The 16773-nt window shown below is 34.2% G+C and overlaps 1 protein-coding gene across 3 annotated transcripts in view; it reads right to left on the bottom strand.

The window, feature by feature from the left end:
* The window catches only part of LOC129806322 (histone demethylase UTY), a 64713-nt gene continuing 47940 nt past the window's right edge, over window positions 1–16773 (bottom strand). For all 3 annotated transcript variants that reach the window (XM_055854821.1, XM_055854820.1, XM_055854822.1), the window contains 9 exons: window positions 16184–16362; window positions 13271–13399; window positions 8319–9978; window positions 5862–6300; window positions 5347–5468; window positions 4653–5072; window positions 1262–1471; window positions 1054–1180; window positions 1–982 (listed from right to left, as the gene is read on the bottom strand). In XM_055854821.1, coding sequence (XP_055710796.1) covers window positions 755–982; window positions 1054–1180; window positions 1262–1471; window positions 4653–5072; window positions 5347–5468; window positions 5862–6300; window positions 8319–9978; window positions 13271–13399; window positions 16184–16362 — 3514 coding nt within the window. In that variant the 3' untranslated portion in view covers window positions 1–754. The remainder of the gene's footprint in view (window positions 983–1053; window positions 1181–1261; window positions 1472–4652; window positions 5073–5346; window positions 5469–5861; window positions 6301–8318; window positions 9979–13270; window positions 13400–16183; window positions 16363–16773) is intronic.

Here is a 16773-nt window from a genome sequence, read left to right as displayed (position 1 = left end):
TTACTCTTGCCTAAAATGATCGTACGTTTTTTTTTTAATTCTTTTGCCCCTTAAAAATTATGTTCAGTTTTTTTTTATTTAATAATTACTTCTTTTGTTTTCTGAGAAAATAATGGTGTGACTAATTTACTAACATCCTTCCCGAATGTCTCAATATATAGTTTTTTTCATGAGGTAATAAAATGGACATATCTTACTATCTAGGAAATTTTTTCAAATATAAATAAGTTGTTTAATTCTTGCGAATATTTTTGTTCATTCTTTACTCTTTTTTCTGTTTTTTTTTTTCTCTCACTAAATTTACTTTTTAAATCGTGTCCTACCTTAAGATTATTCTCACTCACGCTCGCACTAATAAATTATTAACAGAAAAAAAAGATGATGATTTCTTTTATATTACTTATACTTTTTTCTTCTTTTAATTAATAAGAGATATATCAGTTATTTACCACGATAATTCATATTCACATCTAAAGATTATCAATGAGAGAAGACACAATAAATTAGCTCTTAAAAATTACGTGACACAATGAAGAATATACGTTCTAATTTCATCTTTGAAGAAAATTTCTTATCAATAGATTTTTTCTCTTTTATATTTTGCTCTACTCTTGTCCGTTTTTTTAATCTTTTTTTTTCCGAGTAAAGAGAGAAGAAAATATGGTTTTTTTATATAAAAAAAGAAATTAAATATACATACACTTTATCAATTGGAGTCCATCATCTCCAAGAGTCCGTCATCAAATTCCAGCTGTTACGATGACGTTGTGGCTACAACTTGAGCTACGGGAGCTACAATTGGTTGGGGCGGTGGCGGATGCAGTATAAAAGCATCATAAACCTGTGTCAGTTCACTTAATCGATATTCCTCGAGGCAGACAAAGCCTTGCAGTGAAGGTGTCTGTTTCCGAGCACAGCCTATACAGTGAACAACATGACGCTTTTCCTGCTCCCGAATGAACAGAACATTGAACACCTCGAGCTGTATCATCACCAAAAAAAAAATCATTTAAATTCACGAATGATCAAAAAAAAAAAGATTAATCAACTCACTTCACATTGCCCACAATAGTGGGAAGCTTCATTTTTTCCACGTCCATGGAATCTCACTTCAATTCCCTTCGTCTTGACATACTCCAACGTCAACATGACATTCTTCAGCGTCTGCAGCAGACAATTTCTGCAGCAAGAAAGAAAGAAAGAAAGAAGCAGGTCACCCCTTTGCTTCTCAATGTTGCATTAAAAGAAAAAAGACACTTACTTGATCAATTCAAAGAGTTTAGGGTCGGACACCTTGATATTTCTAGCCAAATTCCAGCTAAGGTGAACCATTGGCACGATACTCTTGAAACTCTGCAACTTATTCCACTCATACCGCTCAATACCCAGCTGATACTGACGCCCAGTTAGTGGACCCACATTCCATGCGATATTATTGCACCATCCAATGGCCTGAACCCAGTGAACGCATCTACAGGACACAAAGAAGCATTCATTGAAAAGATTGGTCATGTTTCACAAAATAATTCCTACTAATAATAATTTAATTCAAGCTCTACATCGACCCGAACATATGCGTCCGCCGCCGACTTAATATTGATGACCACCCTCCGAAGTAAAATTACGAAAAACTTTTTTCATTGACTGTGTAGTTTTTTTTTATTTTTTAAAACATTTTATGAACGACTAGGGGAAAGGCTTATAATTTTGACCAGTTTCTTATTTTGGACAGTTTGAGGATAAAATTGGACACTAAAAATAAATTGATTGAAATCAGAGATTTTTATTCCAATATTTGATGAATAATGAATTCCATCTAAATATTTGTTCTTTTGAAAGATTTTAACACTAAATACGTTAAATTTTGAATATGATTTGAGTTGAAATTGCTTTGTTGAAAATTCAGTGCAAGTAATTGCTTACGAGAAATATGACAGAACTTCGTGTTTACTTCAGTCTTATTTAGCTGTAATGAAGTACTAACAATGTTTCTTCGCTTTTTTGAGTGATATTATTAAATATTCATTCAATATTGTGTTGATTCACATTAGTGGTGATTTGTAAATTTGACCTGAAGTGAGATTTGCCTTGTGAATTTGATTTTTCGTGTGAAAAATGGGACATTTTTTAAGACATTCACCAGCGAGGTGATAGTCCTTATTTTGGAAAGGTGTTTTTCTACGAAATTTCGTCAAATTTTAGCTTTCGTAATGACTATGTTGAACAAATGCCTGGGAAAACAAAGGAGCATCATCTCTACGGAAGAGATGTAGTGAGAAATGCCTTGAAAGGCTCTCGGAAAGGCCAGGGAATGCACAAATCCGAGCGTACTTGGATTACCGAAATCAACTCACTTTAATGAATAATATAGAAAGTTTCCGGTCTTCTTATGACATTCTACGTTTCCCTTATATGAACAGGAAGAGGACTTAGTGAGATTGGTTCATAAAATGAAGAACAATCGGCATCCTGTTGAGGCAGATTAGCTGTCCAAATTTACGGCCAAGTTGTCCAAATTAATAATCAAGTTGTCCAAAATAAGAGTCAAATTCACCTCTACATATTAATTCATTTTTAAACGTTTTAAGACTAATTTTAGAAAAAACAAAGACAATAAACCCTTGCCAAGGTTCTAAACAACCCTTCTGACAAGAGAGTAACAAAAAAAATCAATTAGTATTGAAAATATCACACTTCAAACTTGGAACATCGATGCTTATAAGCAGACTGTCCCAAATTATGAGCCTTTACCCTAATCTTCATATTAAAATAATAATTAAAAAAATATCTTTCAGAACCATTATAAAGCGTGTGCATGAAACAATTTCCCCAATGCTTGACATGAAGTCAGTGGTAGTAGGCTTTGGATTTTGTTTTTTCGTCGGCATCATTTCAAGAGAATTTAGGGTAAGTGTGCCAAATTCCGGCCAGCTTGCAATTCCGGACACATTTTTTGTTCCTCGAGGAGAGCATTAGCATTCGCAGATTAATAGTTGACACTCAATCTCAAGAATCCAAATTCAAGTCATGCTGAAATCGCGAAATTGACCGGGAAATACCGCTCTACCGTCCGGAAGATTATAATCTTGCAACATGTCATTATGCGAAAGCCACCGTAGAAGTCCGCCCGATTGAGAAATACTGGGGAATTTTGAAGGCAGATCTCAGGAAGAAGGCTCAGACAGCTAGAGATTTGACGGATTTCAGGAGAAAGTGGAAGAAAGTCGTCCGTAACCGCGAAGAAGGCCTTGCCAAGTCTCTAATGACGGAAATTAAAAAGAATATGCGAGAATTCGGCGAGAAGCCATTGGATTAAAACAAAAACCAAAACTTAGAAAAATCCTAGGGTAAATGTTCTAATTCAAAACCATTTCCAGACGTTTCCATTTCCATTTAACTTTGACAGAAGATTCAACACTTTAAGATCAATTTTTTTTTAAAGAGAATTACATAAATTTGCTCCTTGACACTCCTAGAATGTTACTGTTTAGTGAAAATTCTTTAGATATTAATTTGAAAACTTCTTAAATACAAGAAAAATACGCGAGCGTAAAATGCTTCTATTGGAAACATATTAATCCAAATGGAGACAAGGGAAAGTTTCTAATTCGGGACAAACAGTATAAGTGAAACCGCGACGAAAAGATTCCAAAACCTTAGTGAGTTGCTCCTGAGTGCAGGATTTGTTATTATTCCTAGTCTTTTCACCTTTCCCATCTAAAACAATAAGAAAATCTCTCCAAAAAATAATATTTCCGGGGTATCCTATTGAAACATTTGCAGACACTTCAGAAAAATCCTTTTTGTTCACGAAATAGGTAATTATTTTATTTGAAAACTTCACGTATCGTTAACAATAAAGATTAACACTTAATTTAACTAAAATTATCCAGAAATGTGACATTAATTGTTAAACAAAACGAATAAACAACATTCACCTCATTGTGTTTTTCATTGGAAAACATGATCGATCGATGAAAAATTCGATGGTGAAAAGGTACACTTTTAATTTTTCTGAGAAATTATCAAATTAAAATTTGTGAATATGAATGGATTTTCGTTTTATTTGGAGAAAAATTAACTAAATAATGAAACTGTGGTATAGAAAATATATAAATATAATAATTTAGTACTGTATTTATCTGGAAAACAACGATGTTTCCATTTAGAGTAGCGAAAAATTTCCATTTGGAGCAGGTTTTGAATTAGCTTAATTTACCCTAATAAAATTTTCTTTCCAAAAATACTATTGTTGTTTTTTTTTATATGCTGTGGTTAATGTTTGAGAGCCATTTTTCGATGGAGCATTTCAGCGTGCACATGTTTTAGTAACTACTTAAAAAGAACTTAGCCGAGAGTTCTTAATTAAGTACTTAGTGCTAAGGCTAAGTCAAGCCATAGTAGGTTCGCTACTCGATACAAAGCGCTAACATTTGTCTCATTTTCATTTTTTTGGATTGTTGGATGTTCTACAACTTTAAAATTAAATCACTCCTTGAGGACTTATTAAATACTTAAAAAGCACTTAAACGTGAGAGAAGACGCTGAGATAAATTGTTGCATTTTATCACTTAATTGAAGCCATAATTTGATTCAAAAGAATTATCTAAATAAAAAAATAATAAAAATAAAGTAAAATTGATAAAACTCACCCAGCATTCACCCAAACGAGATCACCAGGTCGCTGAATAAATCTATAGACTGGAATATTGGCCTTGTACAAATCCTCAAGTACTGGCCACCATGATCCGTGCAGATAATTGATGTTATTCTTGTCACATTGTGCATGAATCCCACCCCAATACGCATCGGGCACGGCAAACCACTCACAGTCACCTGGCCCAATGTTGATGTTGATGGAGCAGAAGTTGTTGTTCTCCTGATGCCCAGGTGTCCGACTACCCGGCACCTTCATATACAATTGCACCGTATTCATGCCCAGAATCACATGACCAACATGCGACAGCATATTGGCAGCACTCACGACCCGTGCAAAAGCCGGTAACTTCTGCAATTCCTGCAGCTGGGGCTTCCACTTACGCTCATCCGAGAGATCAACATTCGTCCCAAATCTACAATTTTATTCGCTATTTTAATTCACTTTTTTCCCCTCAACATAAACAAAAAACAAAAAAGTTTTGAAGGAATTTTGTGGAAGAAGCTACTATCAAACTTCACAAAATTGCTTAAATTTCTATGTGACGCTAGCGAAATTTCTTCCAAGGAATTTTCTCCTTCTTTTCTCGCATCTCATCAAATCCATTCAACATTATTGTTTGATATCAAATGGTATTCTAATTTGAAATGCTGCAAAAAATATCAAATTTAAAATAAATAAAAATTTACCTGAGAGTTTTAGAATTATTCTTGAGCTTCTTCTTCTTTCCATTGGTACCATTATTGCTTAGGGAATCTTTGGAATCTGAATCTGAAAAATTGTGTATTCCAGCGGTTTTATCACGTTCCTCCTGCAAAAAAATCAAAAACCAACGAATTCCTTCATAAATTCTCCTTGGAAAAAATATTCTTCAAAAAATTTTCTAAAGTAGGGAAAAGTTTCAAGCTTCGCACATAGCTTCGCACACTTCTGTTTTTTCATATTCCTTCAATGAATATGACATAACTATGTCATTTTTTTTTGAAGATTCTTCAAAGGAATATAGGAAAAATATAAAAGTGTTCGAAGCCAGAGCATGTGCGAAACCTGAAATTCTTCCTCTATAGAAAGAAAAAATAATCAGTAAATAAAATTTTCTTCATTCTCATTTCAGAAGAACGAAAGTTAAAAATTTGTAACATCATTTTGAAATTAGTAAAAGTACTCCACCAAAAAAATCCAGAATCTTTAAAATTTCACTCACTTTTAGACTATCCTGAAAACTGGACGCCTGATATTGGGCATACTTTGCAATGGTTGTATGCGATCGATGCGAAATGCAGGCCCACACTCTCTTAGCCTGCCCAATGTCCCAATTCTCATCTGATGATTGATGCATTTGCGTCCTGACCTCAACACTATGATCTGGATTTGCTTCCACGAGTGTCTTGGTGGAAAACAGCCCCAAATCTAGTTTGAGAGCTGCCGCCATGCCTCTTATCACAGCAATTGGGTGCTTCAGACAAAATTCCTGCAGTTGCGGACTGAAGGCGTGTTTCTTATTCTCCAAGTGAACCGATGGCGTTGGTGGCTGCAGCTGTTCACGCGACAGACGCTGCGGCGGACAGTCTGGCGGACACGGGGGTGGAGTGTCCGGAGCCAGAATACAGCACGGAGGTGGAGGTTGCTTGGAATCCATCGATCTACCCAGACACAAGGTTGAATATTACAGAATATAAACTATACATACAAAGTACATAAGGAATAAATTGTTTTTTGTACACAGAGAGAAATTGTTGATAGAAAAGTTGATTTGATGTGCAAATATTAGTTTCTGTTGTGAAAAATAAGTGATCATATGCACTTCTATCACTAGAAAGTTGTATCTCACCTGAAGTATACAGTTAGAAAAAAAATATCAATTAGAAAGGAATTTTACAAAAAAAAAGGAATAATTTAATGTTTAAAAATTGACACTTGATTGAAAATAATAATAATAATAATAGTTTATTAATTAAAAAATTAAAACTAATATTAATGTTTAACATATGATTTGAATTCCATTTAAATTTATTTCATCTCATTCTTGATCTTTCCCACGCGTCTATGCGACCACCGCCGTCTCAGCGTTGATTTCAACCTCCAGGACCAAACTAAATAAAACAGTGGAAATGTCCCTTTTCTCTGGTTTTATGTTTCGATTTTACAATATATGGGCTAGGCCAGTCAAAAAGAAAGAAAAGCTAATCTAATCAGCTCTAAGGCAATTTTATTTTAACTTACTTTTATGACTTCTCATATCATCACCATTTAGTTGATTATTAAAATTTCATAAAAGTTAATCATTTGTTGATCTTTGATATTCATTTGTAAACAATTGTTAGGTTATTTAGTTATTTATAAATGAAGAGTTTGTAGATGAATATGATCGTCTAATATAGCTCAGTTGGTAGAGCACTCGTCTAGTTAACGAGATAACTCTAGTTCGATTCTGGCAACAGTCTGTAGGCAAATATCAACCTTTAATCATTTACTTGACCTTCAATATTAAATAATCAAAAATTGGAGGGTTGTTTTATTAACTATTGGCTTTTGAGATTTGATAATAAACAGTTTGTAGATTAATGCTCAACGCACAATAACTTTTGTTTGTAAACATGTTTTCAAAATTTTCTATGAGAGTGAGCGAGATGACTAGATCAAGATCTCACACACTCTCACTGAAATGTCAAAAACATGTTTAAAAAATAAAAGTTATTGTGCGTTGGGCATAATAATTAAGTTAATAATTAACCATTAATAATTCAATTGATCTCTAATATCGAATGATCAACAATTGGTAAGTTGTTTTATCAGCAGTTGGTTTTTGATATTGGATAATCAACAGTTCAGTTGGTAGGTTATTTTATCAACCGTCAATATTTGATATTTAACGATCAACGGTCTATATATTATTATCAACCATTTGTCACTTAGTTGACCTTTGATATTCGATGATCAACTGTTGATAGGTTGTTCCATCAACAGTTGATTTTTGTTATTTCATAATTTATAGACTGTAGATCTTATCAAATGTTGATTTTTCTGTTTGATAATCAACAGTTGATCCTTGAGTTGTTCTTCGATAATGAGCAACAGTTAACAGATTGTTATCAATCGTTGATTAAGGTAAAGTGCCCTCAAGTCGACCGGTTCCTCAATTCGACCGGTAGAGTTCAATTAATAGGTCATAGTAATAGGTCAATTATACCATAAATGAATACGAATCAGTGACAATTTTATAGAAATTCACCATTAAAACATTCAAATATTGACCAGCGGTCGAGTCGAAGAACCGGTCGACTCGAAGGCACTTTACCTTATTTAGTTGTTTCATTCAATTTTTAAAAAATCATCAAAATGTCTTCAATATTAAATGATAATAGTTGATAAATTGGTATCAATATTTTGCCTAAATAAAATCAGAAAATCAACTTTTTTTGTAGAGAAGAAAATCATTTCCAATCAACAATTTTTCACTGCGTATAGTAATAAAAAATCAGATTTTAAAGTTTTCTTGCATGGCTTTCAGTAGAACGAAAGTTTAAAATAAAACATCATATTATTGTACTTTGTAACAGACAATTTGGAGCTCATTCCCTTTTTTTTTGAACTAGAAATTTCTTGTTCAAATTAGAGAAATAGAGCACTCTTGAGTGATTAGGAAAATGCTTTCACTTACTTGCACATTTCAGAAATCTGCTTGGAATCCATCTCAATGGAGAACCTCGGTTTCTGATCACCCTCAAAGAGCTTCTCAATCTTCAGCACTGGCTCCATCTTAATCTCTCGCTTTGGAATGATATTCTTCACTGAATTGCTCGTTGATGTCACTTCACACTTCATCGGAGGTGACTTCTGTGGATTTGTTGTGCTATCTGCCACAACAGAAACTGACGTCTGTGCAACAGAAGTGGGCACATCGGGAACTTCCTCCTTGATATCAATGTCTTCCGAACCGAATTGTTTTAGCAGATTTTCCGCAAGAGTCGTTGCAATATCTCTCTGGGCTAGAATGGCCCTGAGCTCTTGATCCGTCACGCCCAAATCCGATTGGCTGGTGGTGATGGTTGGAGAAGCTGAAGAAGCCACAAAGTCCTGATGGAAAGATGTAGTTGGAGTGGTAGCTTGACCTCCGGCAGCTGCTTTGAAGGGCATCCCTGCAGCAGGCTGGGTATGTCCTGTAGCAGCTGGGAAGTTGCCTGTGCTGTCGGCAAAACCTGTCTGAGCTACTGTTCCGGACGGTGGTGTCCTTTGCTGTGCCTGGAAATTCGTTCCATTCCCAGGGGTTTGTTGTTGCCCAGGAAAGGAACGAGTAACTGGCTGTCCACCAGTCTGCTGAGCTCTCTGTTGCTGAAGTCTAAGTTGCTGCTGATGCTGTTGCATTAGCCTGTACTGCTGTGTTAGCTGTTGCAGCAGTTCCTGCTGATGCAATGGTAGATTTGCTTGATTCTGCTGCAGATACTGCAACATCTGCAGCTGTTGCTGTGTTAGGTAAAATGATGGTTGTCCGGGACGTCTCTGGACGTCATCCGTCTTGAAGCGTTTGGACGCAATAGGTGCCCCAGGTGCCTGAGCATTGGGATATGGCGGTGGAGGACCCACAATAACTTGCTGTTGTCCAGCAGTTGGGGTCTTCTGAAATTGCCTCTGATGGTGATTGGCTTGAGCACTCTGCTGTTGTTGCTGGCGTGAACTCATCTCTGCAGATATTGGTAAATTCCACGCCTCCTCAATTGAGGGCAATTGGCGCCTCTTGGACGTTATACTCGGCATAGGAGCGTGCGCCAGTTGGGACTGCAGAAATTTGATCCTCTGCTGCAAATTATTTAACTTTCCCACCACTGGCCCTTGTCCCTGTCCCTGTCCTTGTTGCTGCTGCTGTTGCTGCTGATTGCCACCTACAATACTTCCCACAACCGCTACTGCTGCCTCCTGTGTCTGTTGTGTCCTTGTGGCATTCAAAAAACAAGCAAATGCGTCCCGTGGTTGACTACAACTCTCATACAATATGCCTAAATTCGTCCAAGCTGCCTTATGTGACTTATCCAATTGTACAGCACATATGTAGGCTTGTAGTGCATCCATAGGTTGATTCTGCTGCTGATAGAGTACCCCAATGGAGCACCATGTGTCTGCGTTACCCTCACTCTTTTCCACTGAATTCCGATATGCTATAAAAGCGTCGTGCACTTTATTGAGCCCAGCAAAGCACCTACCCAGTAGATACAGTGACTGACCCGATGTTGGACTTGCTTCAATTGACTTCTGCAGGTAATGTATAGCAAATGTTTCACGTGTGCGCTTCTCTCCCAATGTATCAATTGAATGGTACATCCATCCTAGAAATCAAATGATTTATACTGAATTTTCCCGTGCCCAATTTGACCTATGCATTCTCATTGCGTGTCAAAATCGAAAACAGAATAACAAGTATTGAAACTCAAGAGACAACAAGAAAATCCTTTGTGGAAAATTTTGTCTTTTAGATGGCGCAAATTCTTGGAATAAAATTTTCAAATAATTCACAATAATCTTCAATTTAAATATATTTACTTGATCTTTGCATAAAGAATATCTCTAGAACTCTAAACTGCAAGATAGTCAGGATACTTCTTCAGCTGATTTCAGTTAAATTCGTTAATATACTTGTTGAGGAAGCTTCTAACCTTTAAATTACCTACGCACATTTATTTTATAATCAAGCAAACAAATCATCTGAATCACTGAATTGACCCATTAATTGGAGGATTTCCAAGGATTTTGAATCTATTTTTCCGGATATTTAACTTCACATAACACACAAATAAGTAATTAATTAACTTGTAAGAATCTTGATGAATTGATTTGCAAACAAATGACACTAAATGGAATCAATATTTGATGGGAAAAGAAAGTTACAGTGCGCGCACACCTTTTCGATTAAACGCAATTTAAATAGGTAAAAATATGCACCAGATAAAGGTCTTACTTTAGGGTAAATCTTACTCTAGGGTCCTAATTCAAAACCATTTCCAGACGCTTTAACTTTGACAGAAGATTCAACACTTTAACTCTTTCGTCTCTTTTGGGACTCTGAGTACCCAAAGCAGCATATGAATATTCAGTGAAAAACAATGTTTTTTTAATTACTCAGAACTGATAAAAATCCAATTGTTGTGGATTTACAAACTATAAGGATGTCCAAATATAAGATATGTTTTGTAGGACCTCAATTAATTCCTGAGCTTAGATATTTTTGATTAAAAAATGGCGTACTTGTCTTGCAGCATATGCTGCGGTCCGGAAAGAGTTAAGATCAATTTTTTTCTATAGAAAACTACATAAATTTGCTCCTTGACTCTTCTAAAATGTTACTGTTTAGTGAAAATTCTTTAGATATAATTTGAAAACCTCTCAAATACAAGAAAAATACGCGAGCGTAAAATGCTTCTATTGGAAACATATTAATCCAAATGGAGACAAGGGAAGTTTCTAATTGGGGACAAACAGTGTGAGTGAAACCGCGACGAAAGGCTTTCAAAACCTTGTTGAGTTGCTCCTGAGTGCAGGATTTGTTATTATTCCTAGTCTTTTCTCCTTCCCCATCTAAAACAATAAGAAAATCTCTCCAAAAAAAATCATATTTCCGGGGTTTCCTATTGAAGAATTTGCAGACAATTCAGAAAAACCCTTTTTGTTCACGAAATAGGTAATTGTTACATTTGAAAACTTCACGTATCGTTAACAATAAAGATTAGCACCTAATTTAACTAAAATTAGCCAGAAATATGACATAGGGTAAGTGTGCCAAATTCCGGCCAGCTTGCAATTTCGGCCACCTTTTTTGTTCCTCGAATTTTCATGAATTTTTAGTTTTTACATACTCTAGAGATTATACAATTCAAAAGAATAACAAAAAATGTAGCTTCGACAAACGAGATGACGTGAAAAAGGCATTGGAAGAATTCCTGAAGGGCAAGGAACTACGAGAGTAATGGTGGTCGAAATAGGACACCAAAGCTATGTCTACATTTTTATTCATTTGAAAATGTATTAAGAATGATTTTAGAGTAAATAAAGACGATAAACTGTCTACAAGGTTTTAAGCAACACTCCTTAAGTAGAAGGAATAAAAAAAATCAATTTGTATTAAAAATATTACATCGCAAACTTGAGCCTTTGGCGCTTGCATGCAACTATGCCGAAATTTGGCACACTTGCCCTAAATGTTAGACGAAATGAAAATATAAGTCACCTCATTGTGTTTTTCATTGGAAAACATGGTCGATCGATGAAAAATTCGATGGTGAATAGGTACACTTTTAATTTTTCTGAGAAATTAACAAATTAAAATTTGTGAATATGAATGGATTTTCGCTTTATTTGGAGCAAAATTAACTAAATAATGAAATTGAGGCATAGAAAATATATAAATATAATAATTTAGTACTGTATTAATCATGAAAACTATGAAGTTTCCATTTGAAGTAGCGAAAAAATTCCATTTGAAGCAGGTTTTGAATTAGCTTAATTTACCCTAGTTTTTATCAATAATAACACAGGGACTAGGGGAAGCTTCATAATGACTAAATTTTTTCTATGTCTCTGAATGAATGAAACTTCGCAATATATTTTAAAAATTAGACACTTTAGCTTTGTTTTTAAAATATAGGTGCGATGATCGCACATTTATTGAGAAATACAGGAAAATTTTAGTCATTACGAAGCTTAAGATCGTACAGAGTATCTAAAATTGCTTTGTTTAATGCTTTCTTTTGTTCTTCTTCGTGATGCACAGGAAAAACAATTGTTAAAAGGTTTTTAGATTCAGAGGTACATTTTTCATACTTTACAAAATTCGAAATAAAAGTTTGTAGGTCATTAACATAACAAACCTTTTGCTACTGAACAAACTGAAAAAGTTATTTCGTAAAATTTTAGCATGACATTTTGACAGAGAAGAACATTTTAAAATCAATTTATAAATTTTGTTTGTTATGTTTGTTCATTTATAAAGTGGTTCAAATTGTTTGTTAACCGGTAAATACTTTTCTAAACACTCAAACTCTTGAGCACGATAGTTTTCGTTTTGAATTGGATCAATGAATACGTTTTATCGACGTTTTTGTTTTTATTTCTAACAGCAAAAATAACCATGCAACAAAACATTTTGGTTTATTTCTGAAAATTTCCATCTCATATCAAATAATAGTCCCCATTTCACTGTACTCAAAACAAATATATATCAGAGAAATGAACTTGAAATATTTAGAAATGTGATTGCTTTGAAAATTGCCATTTTATCCAAAGTTTATAAATAAACTTTCCCACCCAGAGGGAGAGAATACTCTTATATTGAAACCCACATTCAGCCTCATTTATTTCTCATTGCACAATTTCCTCTAAAAGACAAACACTTGATACCCCAGATATTTTATCTCAACAATACAAATAAAATTTCTTTAAACTTTAAACACAAAAATGAATTTCCCACGCTATTTTAAAACCATATATATTTTTTTTTCTTAGCTGTTCTTTATGATATTCTCATGCTTAAATGAATCAATTTTCATCATTGAAGATGGTATATGCTCATTGTTCTATTTTCAATTAAAAAAATATATTGAAAAGTGATTGAGGTAAAATGCTTACCTATCTGCCGATAAATATCTGCTTTTAGTTGCGGTGTCAGCTGTTTTTCGTTAAGTAACTGCTCATACGCCACTTTCGCCGCCTTATGCTTTGATTGCACTTCATACAGATGGGCAATGTGAAAACGAACTGGAAATTTTGGTAAAATAACAATTATTAATTAAGAAAAATCTCATATTTTCTTCTTTTAAATGCGTCTTTTTTTCTTTTATTCTCAGCGAGAATAAATTGTCTTTTCTTATTGTTCCTTTTCATTATGTTTGTTTTTTTTTGTAACTACAAAATTCGTCAGTCAAAGTGAGCGATACTCAAAGATACTAATCTCTAACAGAGGCAGAAGTATTCAGTCCAGCTTCCATTGAGGATTGAGCTCGGGATCTCTCGCTAAAAGTTCAAGTTTTTAAATAAAAGCTTTGGCCAAACCCTGAATAAGTACTTATTAAGTCCTCAATTAAGGCATTTTTTAGATAAAAGATTTCCTTAAAAAGTATCATGGGTTCCTCAGAATCAAGGAAAAAAATCATGGGATCTTTGGGTTCTTTCACTGAGAAAATAAAGAGGGTGCGATTAACTTTTTTTCCTCATAACTTTAACACTTTTTTAGGTGTAAAAATATATTAACATTTTTAATGTTAATTTTACACCTTTTTAAGGGTAAAATTAACATGAAAAGGGTAACTTTAACCCCAATACACCTAAAAAGGGTAATATTTACACCGATTTCGGATCAATACTGCAGGGTAAAATTAACATTTCCGAAATGTTATTTTAACTTTTTCGGATTTCTCTCACTGTTGAAAAAATACACGGGGGGTTCCCTGGTTTCCTGCAAAATCTATGTTTTCTCTGAAAAAATCATAGGTTCCCTGAGTTTTCTGGGAAAAACATGTGTTCCCTGAAAAAACACATGGGTTGAAAAAAATCATATATTGCCCGAGATCCTTGATAAATTTATGAATTCCCTGGGTTCCTGAAAAAAATATACAGGTTTCTTGAGTTCCCTAAAAAATATATGGGTTACTTGATATCCCTGAAAAAATCATGGGTTCCCCGAAAGTTTCCTGGTCAGTTTGGCTAGTTTGGCTCGACTTCCCTGAAATGAGTTAACTCTTGTCAAATCTTCCGTTTAGCAGATGATCCAAATGTGAAAATTTCTCACGAAAATCCTGAATTCTAATAAATTCTCTCTATAGTCCGGATAATATAATCAGGATATATAATATATATATATATACATAATATAATATATAAGAATATATAACATAATCCGGAAATGCATATCTTTGCCTTTTTGCTCTATAAATTCGTGTTCCGGGAACCTTACATTTTAATAACTATTTATGTAATTTTATTATCGTTTAATCAATTTACTATTTTTTTTATTCGAGATACATCTAGTACAAATTGTGATTTTTTGGCTCGGGTTTTTAAATGTTAAGTTTACTTAAAACCTGTCAGTCAAATTTAGCCAGCAAAAAATTCCAAATGGTCAGTACAAAATAAAAAAATGGTCAGTAAAAAACTAAAAAAGGGCAGTAAAAAATTTAAAAAAGCAGTGAAAAATTAAAAATGAGCAGTAAAAAATAAAGTGGTCAACAAAAAATTAAATATGATCAGTAGAAATATTCGAGTAGATCAGTGAAAAAATTAAAAAGTGATCAGTAAAAAAAATTAAAAATCAGCACAGCAGTAAAAAATAAAAATCGGTCAGAAAAAAATAAAAAAAGTGGTCAGTAAAAAATTTAAAAACGAGGAGCAGAAATATTCGAGATGATCAGTAAAAAATTAAAATGTGATCAGTGATGAATTAAAAATGAGCAGTAAAAAATAAAAAAATGGCCAGTAAAAAATAAATGCTCTAATCGCTAATAAAAATGTAATTTGCAGTTTTTTTGTTAATAAGTTTTATTTTCTGACAATTGTAACCATGATAGACTTATTAAATGTGGAGGCCCCTAAAATGTGGAGGCCCGGTGCCGTGTCCTCGGGGAACCCACCTAAATCCGGCATTGAGTACAATTCTTTATGAAGACTTGAATAGTATAGTTTGGCAGCAGTTGAAGATAACAAAAAAAGCCTGAGTCCGGACTAAGTAATAGAGCTGGGAACAACCATTTTTTATGTGGTAAACTCAAAATAACTAATTAAATGTCGGATTACTCTATCGGATACCTATTGCATATCTTATCGAATCGAATCGGCGAAGACCATCGTTAATAGCTAGAATTAGAGAAAAGCTTACGACTACCAGGAGGGAGGACAAACTCAGCTTAGACGAACAAAGTTACCCACATTTATAGCAGTTTTATTAATAACCTAATTAAGGACTCAAACAAAGGCTTTAATTAAGTACTTAGAGTTAAGCCTGAGCTATGCCATTTTATTATCGCTATTCTCCACAAAACACTGATTTTTGTCTCATCTTCACATACAAATTTCTTTAATTGTTGGGCGTTCTACATGAGTAAGGAAATGAATTAAGAACTTATTAATTTCTCAATAAACACTTAATGTGTTAGTCCGGCAGTTCAATCCTGAGTGGAGGCAGAGATTTTTCCTGTCCCTATTCAGATGAAAATTGTCGATTTGAGTGTCACTCACCTCTGACTGATGAATCTTGTACACAAATACAATCAATTGAACGTAAGTTAATTAAAAAGTTATTTTAACTCATTTAACTTCAGCACATTTTTTTGTAAAAAGAAAGGGAAGAAATATACGGATATTTCTTGTGACATTAAAACAGAATTAATTTAGGTTTACAGCAAAATGGTAACATCTTTAACTTGTTTGGGATATTGTGAAGAACGACATGACTATAAATTTATTAATGGGCATTTTATGGGAGAGTTTTGTTTGCAAGAAATGAAAAATTCTTTCTCTCTGACTAAAGTGTCTTTCCATCAAACTTACTTTCAAGTTTTGACGATAATGTAGGTGAGGATGAATCCAAATAGGCAAGTTGCAGGTGTTTCAATGCTGTTTCGTAGTCACCATTCACTTTAAACATAAGCCCCAGGCGCAGGTGGACTTCATTGGCACGTGCAAAGTCCGGACAGACATACAGCAACTGCTGGAATGCCTTGATCGCCCTGCAATTGGATGGAAAAAGAAGACGGTTGAATAATGGATCGTCGTTTCTTTTTTTTTTCATCATCTCTTCCCTTAATCTACCCAACAACACTCATTTCGCCACATATAAAAGGCCATTTCTGTACTCATTAATTGAATTTAAAATACAACCACAACAATCCTAAGTACTTCTCACAACATTCATCATTTGAAGACAATCAGTATTACACAAAAGCTTTCTTCACATTTCCTCGGGCTGAAGAATCATACTGTAAATTCCCTTTTTAATGCAAATTTTAAGTCCCAACATGCAATGCAAAAAAAATGCTATGCATTTTCTTGACACTTGAAGAGACTGGAATCAAAAGGGAAATACGGGTATATACGGGTACAATGCCCTTTTCTTGCCATACCCTCATTAGACCAATTAA

This window comes from Phlebotomus papatasi, chromosome 3 (genome assembly GCF_024763615.1).
Source record: "Phlebotomus papatasi isolate M1 chromosome 3, Ppap_2.1, whole genome shotgun sequence".
Taxonomy (NCBI): Eukaryota; Metazoa; Arthropoda; class Insecta; order Diptera; family Psychodidae; genus Phlebotomus; species Phlebotomus papatasi.
The sequence above is the reverse complement of the archived record's forward strand: the minus strand, read 5'-3'. Positions and strand labels throughout refer to the sequence as shown.